Source organism: Pseudonaja textilis, chromosome 12, assembly GCF_049901715.1.
Source record: "Pseudonaja textilis isolate UNSWEBS1 chromosome 12, rPseTex1.2, whole genome shotgun sequence".
NCBI classification, from domain to species: domain Eukaryota; kingdom Metazoa; phylum Chordata; class Lepidosauria; order Squamata; family Elapidae; genus Pseudonaja; species Pseudonaja textilis.
In genome coordinates, this window is record NC_142001.1 from 8,926,570 (window position 1) to 8,944,353 (window position 17,784).

The window sequence follows — 17,784 nt, forward strand, 5'->3', positions numbered from 1 at the left end:
TCCCTAACCCCAAAATACTTTTGGTATAAATACTTTATTCCAAATAGCAGTTTCAGTCTCATAATGATTATGATACTTTGAATCTATTGGAGTCATTCCCCAAGGTAGATTCCGACATGAAATGAGATGTTGGCATGTCTGATTTTTATCCCTTCAGTTTTATTATGTTTTATTATAAAATTATTTGCAGGGATTTCATTGGAGGGTAATCAATCAATCAATTTTTATTATGCTCGCAGATCATCACTATAAATAAAAGCAATGAAAATGACTATAAATAAAAGCACTGAAAATAATAAAGATAAATAAAAAACAAAATAATGTAGTATGATTAGTGGTGGGTTATCAGTGGGTAAAGAGTCTGCCCAATTTTGCATACAGTATGGCCACATTCAAAGAAGCTACTTCATGATGATTGGATAAAAGTACATAAAAGACATCAGTATTGCCTAGATATTTTATTAGGTGAGGTGTTATAAAGTGAGTCTGTGAGCCTTTATAGAAGATGCAGTATAGTCATTAAAGGTTAAAATAAAAGGAAAAGGTTCCCCTGGCGCAAATGTGCTAGTCGTTTCCGGCTCTAGTGGGCGGTGCTCATCTCCGTTACAAAGCCGAAGAGCCAGTGCTGTCCGAAGACGTCTCCATGGTCATGTGGCCGGCATGACTAAATGCCCAAAGGCGCACGGAATGCAGTTACCTTCCCACCAAAATGGCTCCTATATGTCTACTTGCATTTTTACATGCTTTCGAACTGCTAGGTTGGCAGAAGCCGGGACAAGTAATGGGAGCTCACTCTGTTACGTGGCGCTAGGGATTCAAACTGCTGACCTTTCTGATCGACAAGGTCAGTGTCTTAGCCACGGAGCCACCATGTCCCTTTGAAGGTGAAGTTAAGCCAAGAATTGAAACCTGTGAGTACCTCATCTCCCATCTGAGGGACGAAAGGAGAACGCCGTGGGATGGTGTCTAAGATCCAGTGAGGAGCGAACCACTCTTCTGTAGGCTCAGCATCCATTGACAGCAATCCACCGGGTTTCTTAAAAATGGAAACATGTCTAAGTTTGAATACAAGCAGAGAGATGGAGTAACCGATGCACAAGGTCGTAAGTAAGGCGGGTGGTGAATGACCTTGCCTTAACCAAACGTTTCTTGGTGTGTCTCTTTTGAGACTAGCTTACCTTTTTCCGAGTCTGTTTCGGTTTCTTGTGCTTCTCTTCCTGTCCTTTTGTCTCTTTGACATGCTCATCCTCAGAGCTGCTGCAGATCTGGCGAGCCGTTTGCCTTGTCTGTCGTTTCGGGGGCTGGAGATTAATCCCAGCATCGGCGGTCCAGTCGGAATATTCGCTGGACGAATCGCTGGAATTGTCACGTCGAGGAAATAAGTGAGAAACAATGAGTGGGATCAAACGCAATTCGAAGGGCTTCAAAGGGAAGTTAAGAGCATGTCGCCTACCCAGAAATACTCATATAAAGAGAAATGTTACCCTTCTCAAGTTTATTCCTTTCTAGTTTCATACCAGTTAAATTTTTCTTGTTTAATTCTAATTAAATTTTCATTTGCCACCAAATTCTACTTTTTCCTCTCCTTCCAATCAACTGTGCCAATTCTCAGAGACTGCTTGGACAAGATCCCTAACATTTTCTTGGCAAGGTTTTTCAAACGTGGCTTGCCATGAGTTCCTCCCTAGATCTGAGAATTAGCGATTGGCCCAAGGGAACCCAGCTGGTTTTGCAACCAAGGCAGGATTAGAACTCACAGTCTCCTGCCTTCTAGCCTGGTGCCTTAACCAGTACATCAAACTTCTAAATTCTAATGATCCACCTACAAAATATTCTTAAGGCAAATTCATTCATTCATTCATTCATTCATTCATTCATTCATTCATTCATTCAGTCAGTCAGTCAGTCAGTCAGTCAGTCAGTCAGTCAGTCAGTCAGTCAGTCAGTCTTTCACTCATTCATGGCCTTAGAATAGCATGGAGAAGAAGTGTTGATAAAATATCATACTTTTTGTATGATAAAATATTCCCTTTTCATGAGGGGAAATTAAAATACCTGGAACTGCTTTCGCTCTGCCACACAGCTACGTTGTCATCTCCAGAAGCATCACTGCTGCCCACGGAATCAACTTCCTGAATTGGAGACAAAAACACAAGACATTCTTCAAGTTTGTAAAGATTCTCAGTCTCAGGTCATGATAGTTTCAAAGGTGCTTTTTTTTTTTCAGGAGGCAACTGGACTTTCTTGTTTTTTCTTTGAAGACGTTTCGCTTCTCATCCAAGAAGCTTCTTCAGCTCTGACAGGACAGAGGAGAATGGAAGGACTTATACTCCTTGCAGACAGCTGGTCACATGCATCCTTTGGGAGGACCGTTGAAGCACTTGGAGGTTTATCTGCGTCCTCCTGTGAGGCCTCGAGTTGCCTCCTGAAAAGGTACCTTTGGGATAACCATGGCCTGGAGGACTGAGAATCTCTACAGACTTTTAGCTATACAATTTGGGATGAACACCTTTGGAATGGTGTGGGAGAAGGAATGGATTTCCAGAAGAAAGAAAAAACTGTAGACTGCAGGAACCAGGAGCATCTCTCAGGTGACCCTGAGGACGGACACAGATAAACCTCTAAGTGGCTTCAACGACCCTCTAAAAGGATGAAGATGACCAGCTGTCTGCAAGGAGTATAAATCCTTCCATTCCCCACCATCCTGTGAGAGTTGAAGAAGCTTCTTGGATGAGAAGCGAAATGACTTCAAAGAAAAAAAACAAGAAAGTCCAGTTGCCACCTGAAAATAAGCACCTTTGGGACAAATGTTCTTCATTTCTTTTCTTTGGAGTGAGGTCTTCCCAAGTTAAACTTAGCAACAGAAATAGAAAGCTGTGGTCATAAGTCAAGGACTACCTGTATAGTTGTTTTTTTTTTAATGAAAAGGAAATAGCAAAACAAAATAGAATTCTTTATTGGCCAAGTGTGATTGGACACACAAGGAATTTGTTTTGGTGCAAATGTTCTCAGTGTACATAAAAGAAGAGATACATTCATCAAGAGTCAAGATTCATCGGGTACAACACTTAATAATAGTCATGGGGTACAATAAATCAAATCATACTAGGAAACAGTCAATATAGATCGTAAGGATACAAGCGACAAAGATACAGCCACAAGTTGGAGGGGAGGGGTGATAAGGAGTGATGAGAAGATTAATAGCAATAGCAGTGCAGACTTTGTAAATAGTTGGACAGTGTTGAGGGAATTATTTGTTTAGCAGAGTGATGGCATCTGTAAAGACTCTAAAACAACCTTAAAAACCTAAACAAACACACTAAGACAAACCAATGAAACAAGGAGTGATGAGAAGATTAATAGCAATAGCAGTGCAGACTTTGTAAATAGTTGGACAGTGTTGAGGGAATTATTTGTTTAGCAGAGTGATGGCATCTGTAAAGACTCTAAAACAACCTTAAAAACCTAAACAAACACACTAAAACAAACCAATGGAACAAGCTTGGGTCATCTCACCTCTGAGGAGCTTTCCGAGTCTTCCTGGGTGTGGGAACTTCTCCTTACACTTTGTGAGTGGCGGTCAATGGTGGAACGTGTTTGGTAAGCGTGTTGCCGCCTGCGCTGGTTTCTGCGCAAAGACCGCCCGCTACCGGGTTGGTAATCGCTCTTTGATAATAACCAGGAAAAAGCAGGAGTTAGAAGTTTAAATTTGGAAGGGGGGGAAGCATTGACTGCAAGAAAACGTTTTAAGGCGAAGCAAGTTTTAATGTTCTTGAACGTAGCTATGAACGGCATCTCAAATTCTAGGCCGGCCTGCCTGCCTTTTTGTTTCTTGGGCAAACATTAACCGCAACTACAAATCTGGAAACGTCTGCTTCAATTTTGTCTGAATTCAGGTTAACTCTGTTATTTTAAAGTTTTTAGAATTAATAAAAAAAATTGTGCTCAAATACAATGCTTTTTTTCCAAAGGCCTGGCTTCTTTCTACCAAGAATTTCCCTAGATCTAGATTTTTCCTTTAACGTATTATATCATCCATCCATCCATTAAGTGGCTAAATTTCCAATGAGTTAGTGAAGAGGGTCTGGTGGCTGGAAAAAAAAAATATTCCCATTTTTCGAAAAGTTTTCTCACCCTTTGCAAAGTGTGGGATGGCTTTCTCTTCTTTTCAAGGGTATACAGGTGGATTTCCAATTCACCTTTGGCTGCTCGGCATTCTTCCTGAACTCTTGAAGAAGAAAGATCAAATTTGGGTTATTGTCCAAATATTTTCACAGAACTCCTGTTACTTGGTTCTAAACCTTTTTCTTTGTTTCTTTCTTTCGAGGAGAAAGAAGGATTAGTAATTTTACCTGCTGTCCGTGGCTGAAGCATTCTACTATGCCAGGGGTGTCAAACTCAATTTATTGAGGGCTACATCAAGGCTGTGGTTCAGGGGTCGCCAACCCTTTGGACCTCAGGCACCACCAAACTCATAATTTTAAATCCCGTGGACCAAGAGACCCTGGGAAAATCCCCAAAAAAGTCTGCAGGAAAATTCCCCACCCCGTTTTCCTACTGATCAATCATTCTTTATTTGGGATCGCCAGATACCGTCTCTAGCTCCGTTCTCAAGGGGAGAGAGAGAGAGACTTTGGGCTTCATGCAAGGAAAGCAGCAGAAGCAGCAGAAGTCTTTCTTTTTCTCCCCCAAACTCTGTCAGAAATGAGTCTTTGCTGGCTCAGCCTCTTCGAGCAGGAGGCCTTGCAGGCTCCCAAAGACTCATTTCTGGTGGAGTTTGGGGGAGAGAAAGAAAGATTTCTGCTGCTTTCCTTGCATGCAGCCAAAAGCAGAAGAAGAAAGAAGCGGAAAGAAGCAGCCCGGTGGCCAGGCCAGGTATGTGGGGCGAGTGGGGCAAGTTCCCCCCTCTGCCCTTTCCCTCCTCCCCTCACTACCTCGTGTTGTTCACAATGCACGCGATGCAAGCCTTGTGTTCTCACGGGCCATGCGGGTGGGGCAGCCCTGTGTTCCCGCACAGCCTGAATTGCTTTGAAGGTGACATTTCTCTGCGAAACACCAAAATTTTCTCGCAGACCACCAGTGGTCCCCGCCCCGCTGGTTGGCGACCACTGCTAGGGTTGACGTTGGGAGGCCGGGAAGGCGTGGCTGACTGGGTGGGCGTGGCCAGCTTGATGCCACTCCCCAAATTGCTGGCATGTTTCCTCTTCGCACTGGGTAGACCGGGCCGAAGCGACGCGGGCTGGGCCCTTACATTTTCCAGGACGGCCCTGCAGACCACATGCAGTCCACGGGCCTTGTTTTTGACACCCCTGTACTATGCCTTTAAATTGCCTAGGCGTGTGTTTTTCAACCTTGGGAACTTTAAGCTATGTGTGGACTTAGATTCCCAGAATTCCCCAGCCAGCATGCTGGGCTAATTTCACAGGGTAATAACCTGTAAAGGCAGTGCTTGACTGAGGACCACAATTGGGACCGGAACGCCATTAAGCGAGGGGGGGTCATTCAATAAGTCATCCCATAACTGTGGTTTTGCAACCTTTTCTGGCCGTTGTTGAGCAAATCTGGCTTTCCCTCCTGACTTTGCTAGCAAGGAAGTCCCCTGGGGAGGTCACAGATGGCTCTCCAATGCAACTGGTTGTAAATAGGAGTGAGATTCAGTCAGTTCGGGCGAACCGGATGTTAAATTTACACCTGGTTTGCCAAATCGGTAGTTGAACCCACTGGCTGGCCCCGCCCACCCCACCTCGCCCCTCCCAGGAGTCTCCACATGGCCTGTCTTGGATGCAGGTTAAGTGCAGAGGCTCTGGGAGGACAAAAAAAAGAGCTCCCAGAAGTTCTGGAAGTCCTAAAACGGCCCTGTTTCTGGCTTCCGGAGGGCCTCCGGAGCCTGGGAGAGGCCGTTTTTGCCCTCCCAGAGGCCTGAGGGAAGCCTCCGGACTCTGGGGAAAAGTAAAAAAAAAACAGCCCTCTTGGAAGTTCTGGTAGGCCACGCCCATTATGACCATGCCCACCCAGCAACCAAGCAGAGAACCGCCCCGGGTTGTAAATACTGTACATGCCAGTTGCCAAGCATCCAAATTGTGATCATGTGACCAAAGGGACAATGATATGTGATGGTTGTAATGGCGAGAACTGGTGGTCACGTGTTTCAGCACCATTGTAACTTTGAATGGTTGTTAAAACAAATGGTCATCAATTGAGGACTATATCCCTAAGGGATCGTTTTAAACAAGCTCCAATTTCCTTGGACAAAATGGACTAAATCATTTTATTTTTTTTACCTGCTAAGTCCAGGAGGCAGCTCGTTTACTACTACTCTCCTGCTCCATGCCATCAGGTCTCTCTCCGTGGCCATCTGACTTCTCGGAGCATTGTGGTGCATTTGACGGACACCTTCGATCTGACCACTCCGCCTGAGACCGACATTTGTGGGGGAAGCCATATCCAAGCTTGGGCTCCTCAAAACTGCCAAAAGAAGCAGAATAAAATCAGAACCATAAAGGAGAATATTTGTAGCTCAGGGCTGAAATGAGGGGGTCCTTGATGCTTTCTGAGCTTGGTGGTTTTCTTGCAGACTACAGATTACAGAAGGGACCTTGTAGGTCATCTAGTCCAAGCCCCTGACAAAGCAGAAGACCCTACACTATTTCTGACAGATGGCAGTCCAGTCTCTTCTTGAAATGAAGCTCCCGCAACTTTCAAAGGCAACTTCTGTTCCATTGGTTGAGTGTTCTCACTGTCAGAAAATCTCTCCTTATTTCCAGGTTGAATCTTTCCTTGTTCAGTTTCCATCCATTCTTCCTTGTCTGGCCTACAGTTGCTATAGAAAATAGCTTGACAGGGAGAGGCTCAATTGGCTGTGGAGGAAACTGGGGAAGGGCAAGTCCGGCTGGGCAGAGCAGGGAAGAGGTAGAGCAAGGGAGGGGGAATTCAGAGGAAGACCCAAACCCTCCCCTCTTCATCCTAGGGCACACAGGGAGGAACGGAGAAGAGAGCAACGTGGGTTGCATGACTTATGGGGGAGGAAAGGGCCCTGATTCCCTTCATTAGCCACACCTGGAAATGAGAGTTTAAAAGAGATGCAAGCTGAGTGTGACAGCTGCTGGGAGCAAATATGACTTTGTTGACTTTGCTTATCTGTTTCCTGGCATCTTCCCAATCGTGTTGAGTTATTGCCATGCCTTCATGTCTGGAATTCTTGTTCCTGCCCTGCCAAACTAATTATCTCATCTTGCCTTGATTGAACTTATAGTTATAGTTTTTATTGACCATGTTTTGGACTTGATTTTCTGCAGCCAAAGGCCGTTCCTGGGAGAGTTCTTCTCCTGCCAGAAGGTAACCAGGACATGGGGGGCAAAGTTGGAACTGGTAAAGGGACTCCTACTGATTATCTGACTGTATTGCCTTTGTGCCACGCCCCAGGTCATCACATCGAGCCAAGCAAAAAAACAAACAAACCCTACAACCTTCTACCGTTTTTGCTTTGTTAATAGGGCCATGGAGAAAGTTGTGATTTCCCACCTTCTTGCAGAAGGACAAGAGGAGAAGACTCTTACTGTGCACAGACTGCGATCTGTTCTGCGGAGGGTTTGGCGGTGCTTCACTTTCGCTGAGCCGTCTCAAGTCTTGCTCCCGCTGCAGCTCTCTGATCATCCCATCCAGGATGCTCCCTTCTTGATCGTTGGTCTGTTGCCCGATCACTTGCTCCACCACTTCGCCATCACCTTCGCGAGATCAAACATAGCGTTAAGTGGAGAGGAACCAGAGCACGGCGTTTTTGACACGTAACGGTTCATTTAGTGACTGTTTGAAATTACAACAGCACTGAAAAAAGTGAGAGTTTTTCTCCAGCCAGAAGGTAACCAGGACATTGGGGGCAAAGTTGGAGCTGATAAAGAGTCCTACTGATTAACTGACTGTGTTGCCTTTGTGCCAGGCCCCTTTGGGTCATCACAGCCTGTATTACATTCCAAACGTACAAAGTGTACAGAGGCTTTTTGAAAGAAACTACCACTCTGGGATCATGACAACCAATAACCCTGTTACCATCTCTGGGCCATTTTCATAGGCCGCCCCACCAACGAGGCCTAGACGACGCAGTTAAGTATCCCCACCACCGCCAGATCAACTTCAACTCTCTTAGAAATTCTGTACCATTTGCTACGTAGCCCAGTTGAGGGATAAGTTGCTCGTCTTTGCAATTTTCCCGCCCGGGCACCAGTCGCTGGTATCTTGTGGGGTGAGGGTTCCCATCCACATCTACCAAGAAGGGGGGAGGCATGAGATGTGGGGCTTGTTGGGTTTGTTCATCGAGCACGTAATTGTTAGCATCCCGGATCAGCGGCCGATAATCTGTATGGAAGAACATCTGATCTGGAATCTACATGAGACACAAAGAGTGCACACACACACATACACACACATATATATATGAATCATTGTTAATGAATACTATTATTCATATATTATTATTGTTATTAATACAAAAAGCAGGCCGAGTGAGAGAGCTGGACTCTAAAGAATGGCTGATCAAAGAACAACCTTTGAATACTGGTATAAATTACTGCATGCGTCATGCCCCCATGAATCTGCAGAGGAGGAGTCAGAGCTAGAATCTACAGAGATGGAAGGGGCCACTTCGGAGGAATGTAGGGAGGAGCAGGCCGAGGCAGCCCAGGGCCCCTCAGGATTGGGACGGCTTTTTAGCAGGGAGGAACGTGGGCAGGATGACCGAGAGAGGGAAAGCAGTGAACATGAGGAACGACGGAGCTCAGGCGATGAGCAAGGACTGCCTCCTCCTGATCCCTGAGCACGGAGAGTGGAGAGAAGGCGGGAACAGCGCAGGCTGACCCAAAGATTTGGGAGGAGAGAGCCCCACCCCTCTTCACAAGGCACACCTGGGGACCGAGATTGAAGGAGACGCTGTCGGGAACAAATGCTGAATTGGTAAAGTTTGGTGTGCTGCTACAGACATTTGGAGTTTGAAGGACTGCTTGCTTCTTACTTTGTGGACTCAGTGCCTTCTTCTTGACTTTGTGGACTCACTGTTTGTTTCTTGGTTTGTGGACTCATTTCCCTGTTCCTTTTTTTTGCTGGTCAGGGCGTAGCCAGAGACTACTATGTGTGTGTGTGTGTGCACGCGCTTTGCTCTGAGGCTTGCCAAGAACGTGGGAGTGTTTGAGGGGAAATTTGGAGCATTAAAGGGGAGTTTTGAATTCTCAGCTGGCTGTGTGATCATCATGCCTTGTCCAGGGAACCAAGGATAGCCAGAACAACCAAGAAGTGCTGAATGGCATAACGCCAGATACATCACTAGAAGCCAAAATCATAAGACTACGTCTAGTTTACTTTGGCCATGACATGAGTGCAAATTCATTCATTCATTGGAGAAGGCAATGGTGCCAGGTATGGTTTGTAGAACAAGATACCATCAAAACTGGCTTTTGATACCATCAAAACTGATACAAAGATGAACATCCAATAACAATTGAAAGAAGCTGTGCCTGACAAGGTGCATGGAGAGCACTTGCCCATAAAGTCGTCGAGAGATGGACAAGACCGAACAATTAAAACTGTTTATACAACTCAAAGATTACATTAATGCTCTAATCTTAATATGCTATCTTTTTAATGGACAGAAATTATCTGGAAGTTGAGAAGTTTCAGCATGGGCTCATCCAAACATTCAAGTTTATTTACTTCTCTATCAACTTAGATGCTGCTTTAAGTATAGAGCGATTCTTTTCAAAGCAGCAGATTTAATCAAACTCACTCATCTATATGTATATGCACAATAGAACAGACTTCAATGATTTCTTGTTGTTGTTTTTTTGCGTTAACTTTTGCTCTTGTCAATACAAACAGAAGTTCTGGGACTAGCAGTGTATGCAGTTTCAGATACCACAGGAATTGAGATCATAATATTCTACCAATTCCTCAGAAGAAAGAAGTATATTATACTTATTTTACATAACCCATTTATTTCCAAGACCAATTTAAGGTACAACTGGCAGAAATTATATGAAACTTGTAATCCAATATATTCTAAACACACCAGTGGAAGGAATCTACATTCACTATACAAGTATCACAAATCAAAAAAAGGACAAAGCTAATTTATGGGAAGCTCCTTTTGGCCTGAATGGAGCCCAAAGAACGTGCTTAATGAGCCACGGTGATGCAGTGGCTGGAGTGCAGTACTGCAGGCTACTTCTGCTGACTGCCAGCTGACTGCAATTTAGCAGTTCAAATCTCACCAGGCTCAAGATTGACTTAGCCTTCCATCCTTCCGAGGTGGGTAAAAGGAAGACCCAAATTGTTGGGGGCAACAGGCTGACTCTTTGAACTGCTTAGAGAGGGCTGTAAACCACTGTAAAGTGGTATATAAGTCTAAGCGCTATTGCTATTGTTTAAACTTATCCATACATTTACAGTATGGATAACAGTTTCATCTGAATTATATAATGCCCATGCTATAGCTGTCTTTCCAGTGCAAATGCAGCTCTAGAAATGCTCAGCCTTACCTTTTCAAAGTATTTATTGCACCCAAACCCAAACAGTAAGAGGTGCCCGTGGGAATCAGTGCAAGCAAAATGCTGACCATCTGGGGAGAATTTGCAGTCAAATACAGCACCGTGACCCTGGCCCTCGATCTGTTAAAAAATAATAATAAAAAGAGAGAGAGGAGGGAAGAGAAAAGACACCATGTTTACAACCACTTGGAAAGGTTTCATTTTTCAAACCAAGCCCCTCAATGAGGTCTATTTGACTTGCTCAGTTCCAAAATAATGTAAGAGTTCCCCTTTGTTCAGTGGTCTCCAAACTTGGCAACTTTTAAGACTTGTGGTCTTCAACTTCCAGAATTCTCCTGTCAGGCCCCTGTTGGAATCTGATTCTGAGGAGGAGGTCGAGCAGCTGACAGGGAGTGGGAGTGTGGCTCTGTTGGCTGTGGAAGAAACTGGGGAAGGGCACGGTCCGGCTGGACATTCAGAGGAAGACCCAGGCCCACCCCTTCTTCATTCTAGGGCACGCAGGGAGAAATGGATAAGGGAGCAACGGGAGTTCTGTGGGTTACGGGGGAGAAAAGGGCCCTGATTCCCTTCATTAGCTGCAGCTGGGATTTAAAAAGGGCGTTTGCTAACTTGCTGGAAGCAAAGCATAGCCGGCTGGAGAATTCTGGGAGTTGGAAGTCCACAAGTTGCCAAGTTTGGGGACCCCTACCCTAGTTAGATGAGTAGCCGTGTACAACTGGGAAATAAAGAAATGCCCAAGACATTTGTGTAATTCTCTCCACTGGAGAAAAACCCAACACACTTGACACTGTATATATACTGTATATCCCATGTCAGGTCTTACCATGTTGAAGTAATTGCGAATTTTTGTTCCTTTCTCAAGATCCCAAATGAAAATGTTCCCATCGTGGCCCGCAGACAGCATGATCCTTTGGTCAAACGGGTGAGCCTCTAAAACAAACACTTCATCATCATGGCCCTGTAACAAAGGGAAAGACAAAAGTAAAGATACAGGTGATCTTCCACTGAGTTCATTTAGTGACCGTTCCAAGTTACAATGGCACTGAAAACAAAAAAGTGACTTAGGGCCATTTTTCGGAGTTACCGCCTTTGCAGCATCCCTGTGGTCACGGGGTCAAAATTCAGACGCTTGGCAACAGACTCCCATTCATGACGAATTGCAGCATCCATGAAGTGTGAGGACCAGTTGCAAGTTGCTCTTTTTCAGTGCCACTGTAACTTTGGATGTTGCTCAATGAATGGTTGTAAGTCAAGGACTACCTATGTTTACAATTAATGCAGTAAGACTGGATGATGCCCTGGTATCGTCCAACGTTACTGCATTAATGGTGGTTAATATAATGATGGTTAACACAATAAAACATGGGAATTGTTGCTGCATGAATGATGGTGAATATAATGATGGTTAATATAATAAAACATGGGAATTGTTACTGCATGAATGATGGTTAATATAATGTTTAATATAATAAAACATGGGAATTGTTGCTGCATTAATGATGGTTAATATAATGATGGTTAATATAATAAAACATGGGAATTGTTACTGCATCAATGATGGTTAATATGTTTAATATAATAAAACATGGGAATTGTTGTTACTGCATTAATGATGGTTAATAAAACATGGGAATTGTTACTGCATTAATGGTGGTTAGTATGATGGCTAATATAATAAAACATGGGAATCAATGTGAATAAGGAAAGGAAAAGGAAGCAAATTCAGCCAGATTCTGTTTCCTTCATGCAGGCTGTCTGCGAATTTGGGTTTTATTTTACTTTAAGGGTTTTTTTTGGTGGGGGGAGGAGGGCAAAGTTCAACAAAACAGGGACCACTTATGAAAAGCAGAGCAGAGATTGGAAAGTGATGGTTTTTAAGTGCTGCTACTTTAGATGCCTTATTTAAAAGTAGCTCCAGCGTTCGTTGGCCAACATCCTTTGAGGGTCTATGTTGGCTTCCCCAAGCATGATCAGATTTTGATTTGAAGACGTGCAAACTGGAGACCCTGGGGTTGCAAAGTCTGAAACCCTCCAGAATATTAAAATGTGGATCTCTGTAACAAGCCAACTTAGGTAGTTTTTTTTAAAAAAAACTTACAGATAAACTATGGAGAAGCTGCCCAGTAGAAGAATTCCACACTTTCAGAAGGTAGTTGTTCACTGCTGTAATAACAGTGGCGTCGTATCGATCCCAGGCTACCATCGTCACCTTCAGCTTGGACACTTTGTCTTCTCCAGACAGGACATTGTTCCTGGGAAAATTAAAGCAACAAGAGTACGGCAAAGGGCAAAATATCAATAATGATAAATAGATCAACACGGAACTAAAATACCGACAGAAGGGAATATTTGTAGCTCAGGGTGGCAATGAGTGGTCCTCTGAGCTTGGATGTTTTTTCTTGCAGACCCTTCATTACCAAACTAGGTAATGTCATCAGTGCTAGAATGAAATGGGGCTTGCTCTTATTTTTTTATTTAGTAGTGGTTTGCCCCCATCGGTGTTGGTGGGAGTATTCTTGGCCGTTCCTCGATCAGACTATTGTTCAGCGTTAAATGGTTTGTCTGCATTTGTCTTTTCTGATTCTGGTACTGTTTACTTCATTTTTGGTCTAATGTTAATCTTGGTTTTAATTTCTGCTCAATAAAAAAACAAAAGCTTTTGATTTTTATTTTTTTTTACCCAGTCATTTTGGTGGCCATATCCAGGACTATGTTCTTCCATTCTTGCTGCTGGTATTGCCAGACACGGGCTGTTCCATCTCTGCTTCCACTGACAAATCTTAGCCTGCATTTCAGAGTAAAAAGAACAATTACTCCCTGCTGCTTGGACCAGGCCCTGCCTTATCTGGGTCCATGTCAACTTCCTGTGATTTTCTTTCTTTTTCTCTTTTTAATTTTATTTATGCATTTTCCTTTAACATCCCTAAGAGCTTAGCAAACAGTGTACTATCTGGGTCAATTTAGCTATACATAATAATGGTAATAATATTATTTACATGCATGTCGTGATATTCTTCCAATTTCTAATTTCTAGCTCTGTTATCTTTGATAAAACAAATCCCATGTTAAAAAATAGTCTATATCTTCTTTATCCTTGATCTTTAATGTTAACCTATCCATTTCAGCACAATCTAATATTTTTTAAATTATATTTTCATCTGTAGGAGTTCCCACATTTTTCCAGTATTGTGCAAATGCAATTCTCGCTGCGGTCAAAACATGTAATATTAAATATATGTTAGCCTCCTCTCATTTTTATGCTCAAAGCTGCCCAATAATCTTCCCATCAGTCTTCAACTAGTAACTACATATAAGCTAATATCAAAGAAGGTTAGCTTTGTAGCTGAGGACCAGCCACAAAGTACTTTTTTTAGAGCTATAACATATATCAATATATAAATCATCAGAAGATTGCAGCAACAGCAAACACCTGACACTTCTTAAAGCTGGATGTTTTACATGGAGCCGAATTGCTCAGCCCAATAAGAGTTTGCACCCAGCGTAACATCTTTCTGCTCCAAGCCACCTCTGTGTATGTTCTTTGGCTGGGACCTCTGGTTATCTTTGTAGATATCTCTTCTAGGTATTAAGGGAAGATGATTCTACAAATAAAGAGTACAGGTAGTGACTTATGACTCGTTCTTGCATTTTATGCAGGGGTAGGATACGACAGGGTTAACTACTGGTTCGGGATTTACGAGCTTCCCTGCAAATGCTGTGAGCCGCGCGTCTGTAAATCGTCATCAGCATGCTGTGTGTAGAGACGCAGCCTTTGAAACAGCCCTATTTTCCTGCTTTTTTAACTGCAGCTGTGCCTCGTTCAGCAGCTGAAGTTGAAAAATTAGGAAATAAAGATCAGGTAAGAGCCCGGATGGGTGGGTGGGTGGGCAAAAACATCAGCAGACATAGAACCGGTTCTATGTCTGCTGCTCTTCAGAGCTACCGGTTCTACAGAGGTGGACAGAACTGGTAGAAACCCCACCCCTGATTTTATGATTGTTGCAGCGTCCCCACATGGTGATGCGATCATGATTCGGACACTTGGCCATTTGCAAGCTGGCTTCCAACAAGCAAACTCAAGCTGGCAGGGAAAGTTGCAAGTCATGCCCACATGATGTCTTTCTTCATAACCGCGGTGATCTGCTTAACTACCACGGTAAAGGTCATCAAATCACTTTGGTGGTCATGCAAAGTCTCATTTAACAACCACATGGCCTAACAATGAATTTTCTACCCCAATGGTGGTTGCATGTCAAGAACTACCTGCGTTTCTTAGTTATGGGGGCCACTTTGGGAAAGATGTCCTTTCCACAGTTAACCTCCTTTTGACCTCTAGCAATACTATTATTCTTGTTCTATATATTACACAGGCTATTTTACATCCATTGTTTAGTTTAAGCATCCACATATTATGGGTATTCTGGCTAGGAATTCCAGAAAACTGAAAGGGGGATTAGAAATATAATAGACACAGACACAAACAGAGAGAGAGAGAGAGAGAGAGACAGAGACAGAGAGAAAGGGAGAGAGAAAGGGAGAGGAGAGAGAGAGAAAAAGATAGAAAGGGAGAGAGACAGAGAGGGGGAGAGAGAGGGGGAGAGAGGGAGAGAGAGATTTCATCCAATGAAATGCTGTTTGATTCAGTCAGTTCACATTCAACTGCATATTTAATAACTATGTACTATAAAATTAAGGATGAGTAGCTACCTGTATCTATTACTAACTTACATTTTAATTTAGGGATTATTTAACAGCTCATCCGTTTAATAAATGTTGGTTGTTTAATATTTATAAAACACGTAAGGTATTACAAATGGTAGGGAGAATATGAATACCATCAAAAGTTTAGAACTGGGCCTTCCAGTTGTTTCTGTTTCTTAATCACTCTCTTAAGGTTTTTTTTTTTTTAAATTAAGCATTTGATGAAAACAGCATTCTAGTAGGACATCATCTTAAGAAATCCTTACCTGTCTCCACTGTTGCAGAACTGAATAGCAACGACCTTGTCCTTTAGAGTAATAAAACAATGGTTTTAATTAACATCTTTGTTTCAGTCAACTGTTCAATATTTCTTCCCTCTGCTCCAATCCTCCCTCAAGTATTGATTCTACCCAATTAAGATTAAGTACCCAGAACTATATTAGGCCTGTTAGGTCCCCAAAACCAGGAAAAACATGTGGCGAATCTTCCAAGCAAGTTTCTTTATTGTTCCACACCTACAGACAAAATCTTGCCAAACTGAAGCAGACTACTATCCACATCAAACACATCTTCTGGGAACGATTAGGGAGGAGCTGTCTTTGCCCTCTTTCTTTCACACAAACTATCTAAACCAAGTTCCCTCTTGCTCTAGTCTAAACATACTCCCCATCTCCCGAGAATCCAGACCACTACATTCTAGCACAGGTACTCATTGATCGTGGTTACTAAGCATTGATTTGTGGTTTGCAGGTGGAATGTTCTGGGACCAACAGTAGAAACTGGTGATAGTGCAGCCACAGACAGCTTTAAACATGTATGTATGTATGTATGTATGTATGTATGTATGTATGTATGTATGTACGTGTCAGCCTTGTGACTTTCAGTACCACCAGCAATGTGATAAAATTATTACTCTCAGAAACTACTGGCACATGAACTATCAGCCATCTCTCTGATACAATTCATGAACCTTCCCCAAAACTTCCAACTGTGTGGGTTTCAGTCAGTGGTATATTAACCATTAAGCAGGCTAAGCATGTGCTTAGGGCACCAGGCCCAAAGAGGACACCACAAAGTTGAGAATGTGGCTTTGCCTGTACAACATGTACAAAGGAGGAGGGCACCAAGATTTGTCAGTGCTTAGGGCACCAAGGAGCCTTAATTTGCCACTGATTTCAATTCCCGGGATCCCTAATGCATATGCTTTTGAAAATTATAGGATCTGAATTCCAAGTACTGGAAGACTGTCCAGATCAGAAAAAGTTGCTATGCATTGTCAAATTACAAGACATTGCATCTCTGTGAAACTATACTTGCATTTTCTTACTTGCTTGCTGGGGCACACCTCAATTATTGAAATGGCTCATAACACCAATTCTTTTTTTTTAATAACCAATGAGCATTCTACTTCTTTGAAGAAGCTTGACACATGCATTGGTAAGCAAATAATATATTTTTATAGGAAAAACTTATTCCTATAAGATTTCCAAAAGAACTAGGAAAACTGCCTCTTCAAATAGGGGGAAAAAATGTAGGCTACCCAAGAGTTGTTCTCTAAAATTGTGTTTTGGGGGGCATCTCTCACACACAACACCAAAATCTTCTCTTCAAATCAAAGACTAAATCCAAGTTTCTCCTTGGATGTAATCCTTACCATGTGAGATTCGAGCTCTGCAATTTTTTCTGGAGATTCAGAGCCCAAATAATATATTCGGATCACATGGTCTGTGCTTCCCGTTGCAATAAACATACCACCTTAAAAAAAAAATCAGAAGAAATGAAAACGGAAGGTTATATTTAATATTTCAATCTGGAGCAGTTAACATAGTCATGCCAGATTTCATGATTAGTTTTTCAAAGGAGCAACCCATTTGATGAGTTTTAAGCATTCTGTATACTCCTCTAAAATCTTTCCCTAAAATTACTGTATATTGTCCATTGCAATTTGAGAAAACTGGGTTTGAAATGTAACCAATCAGCCTAGCATTTAGAATGCTACTACCATGGAACTAAGGAAAGCCACCTGCATATTTCATTAATTTGTTTTAAAAAGGGAAATAACAAAAGAACCTATTATATCAATTGTCTCCTTTAAGTTTCAAGAGAAGCATTCAAGGATGAAGTTCCTTCTAAGACAGTTTTGAGTGTAAATTAAATTATAAGCAAAACAGGTTTATTCCAAGGCTGAATATAAATTTAATGCTGGTTTATTTTACAAGCTACAATTTCTATGTATAAATGTACAAAACTTACATAGTCAAAAATTTCAACTAGTGCAAGACTAAGAATCAGAATATTTATTGTATTTATTTATAAAATTTATTAGCTGCCCAGCTTACCATAGGATAACTCCGGGTGGCTTACAATTACATATACACTTAAAACCTAATGAGTTAAAATCAGACATGAAAACCTAGGATACATGGAGAGCAGAGGTTGGTATTCAGCAGGTTCTGACCAGTTCTGGAGAACCAGTAGCAGAATTTATTTATTTTTTTGTAAATTTGAGTTCTCACAAAAAAAATACAAATAAAACATCTTTTTTGAAAGT

The 17,784-nt window shown here is 42.4% G+C and overlaps 1 protein-coding gene across 2 annotated transcripts in view; it reads right to left on the bottom strand.

Annotated features, from left to right (window-relative positions):
* BRWD3 (bromodomain and WD repeat domain containing 3) overlaps positions 1-17,784 on the bottom strand; it is a 63,188-nt gene that overhangs the window by 19,619 nt on the left and 25,785 nt on the right. For both annotated transcript variants that reach the window (XM_087940961.1, XM_026703031.2), the window contains exons 11-24: positions 16,888-16,988; positions 15,500-15,540; positions 13,213-13,317; positions 12,631-12,784; positions 11,356-11,490; positions 10,524-10,652; positions 8,155-8,380; positions 7,557-7,724; positions 6,282-6,465; positions 4,135-4,228; positions 3,517-3,666; positions 2,056-2,132; positions 1,179-1,356; positions 920-1,036 (exon numbers count right to left, since the gene is read on the bottom strand). In XM_087940961.1, the coding sequence (XP_087797087.1) occupies positions 920-1,036; positions 1,179-1,356; positions 2,056-2,132; positions 3,517-3,666; positions 4,135-4,228; positions 6,282-6,465; positions 7,557-7,724; positions 8,155-8,380; positions 10,524-10,652; positions 11,356-11,490; positions 12,631-12,784; positions 13,213-13,317; positions 15,500-15,540; positions 16,888-16,988 (1,859 nt within the window). The remainder of the gene's footprint in view (positions 1-919; positions 1,037-1,178; positions 1,357-2,055; positions 2,133-3,516; positions 3,667-4,134; positions 4,229-6,281; positions 6,466-7,556; positions 7,725-8,154; positions 8,381-10,523; positions 10,653-11,355; positions 11,491-12,630; positions 12,785-13,212; positions 13,318-15,499; positions 15,541-16,887; positions 16,989-17,784) is intronic.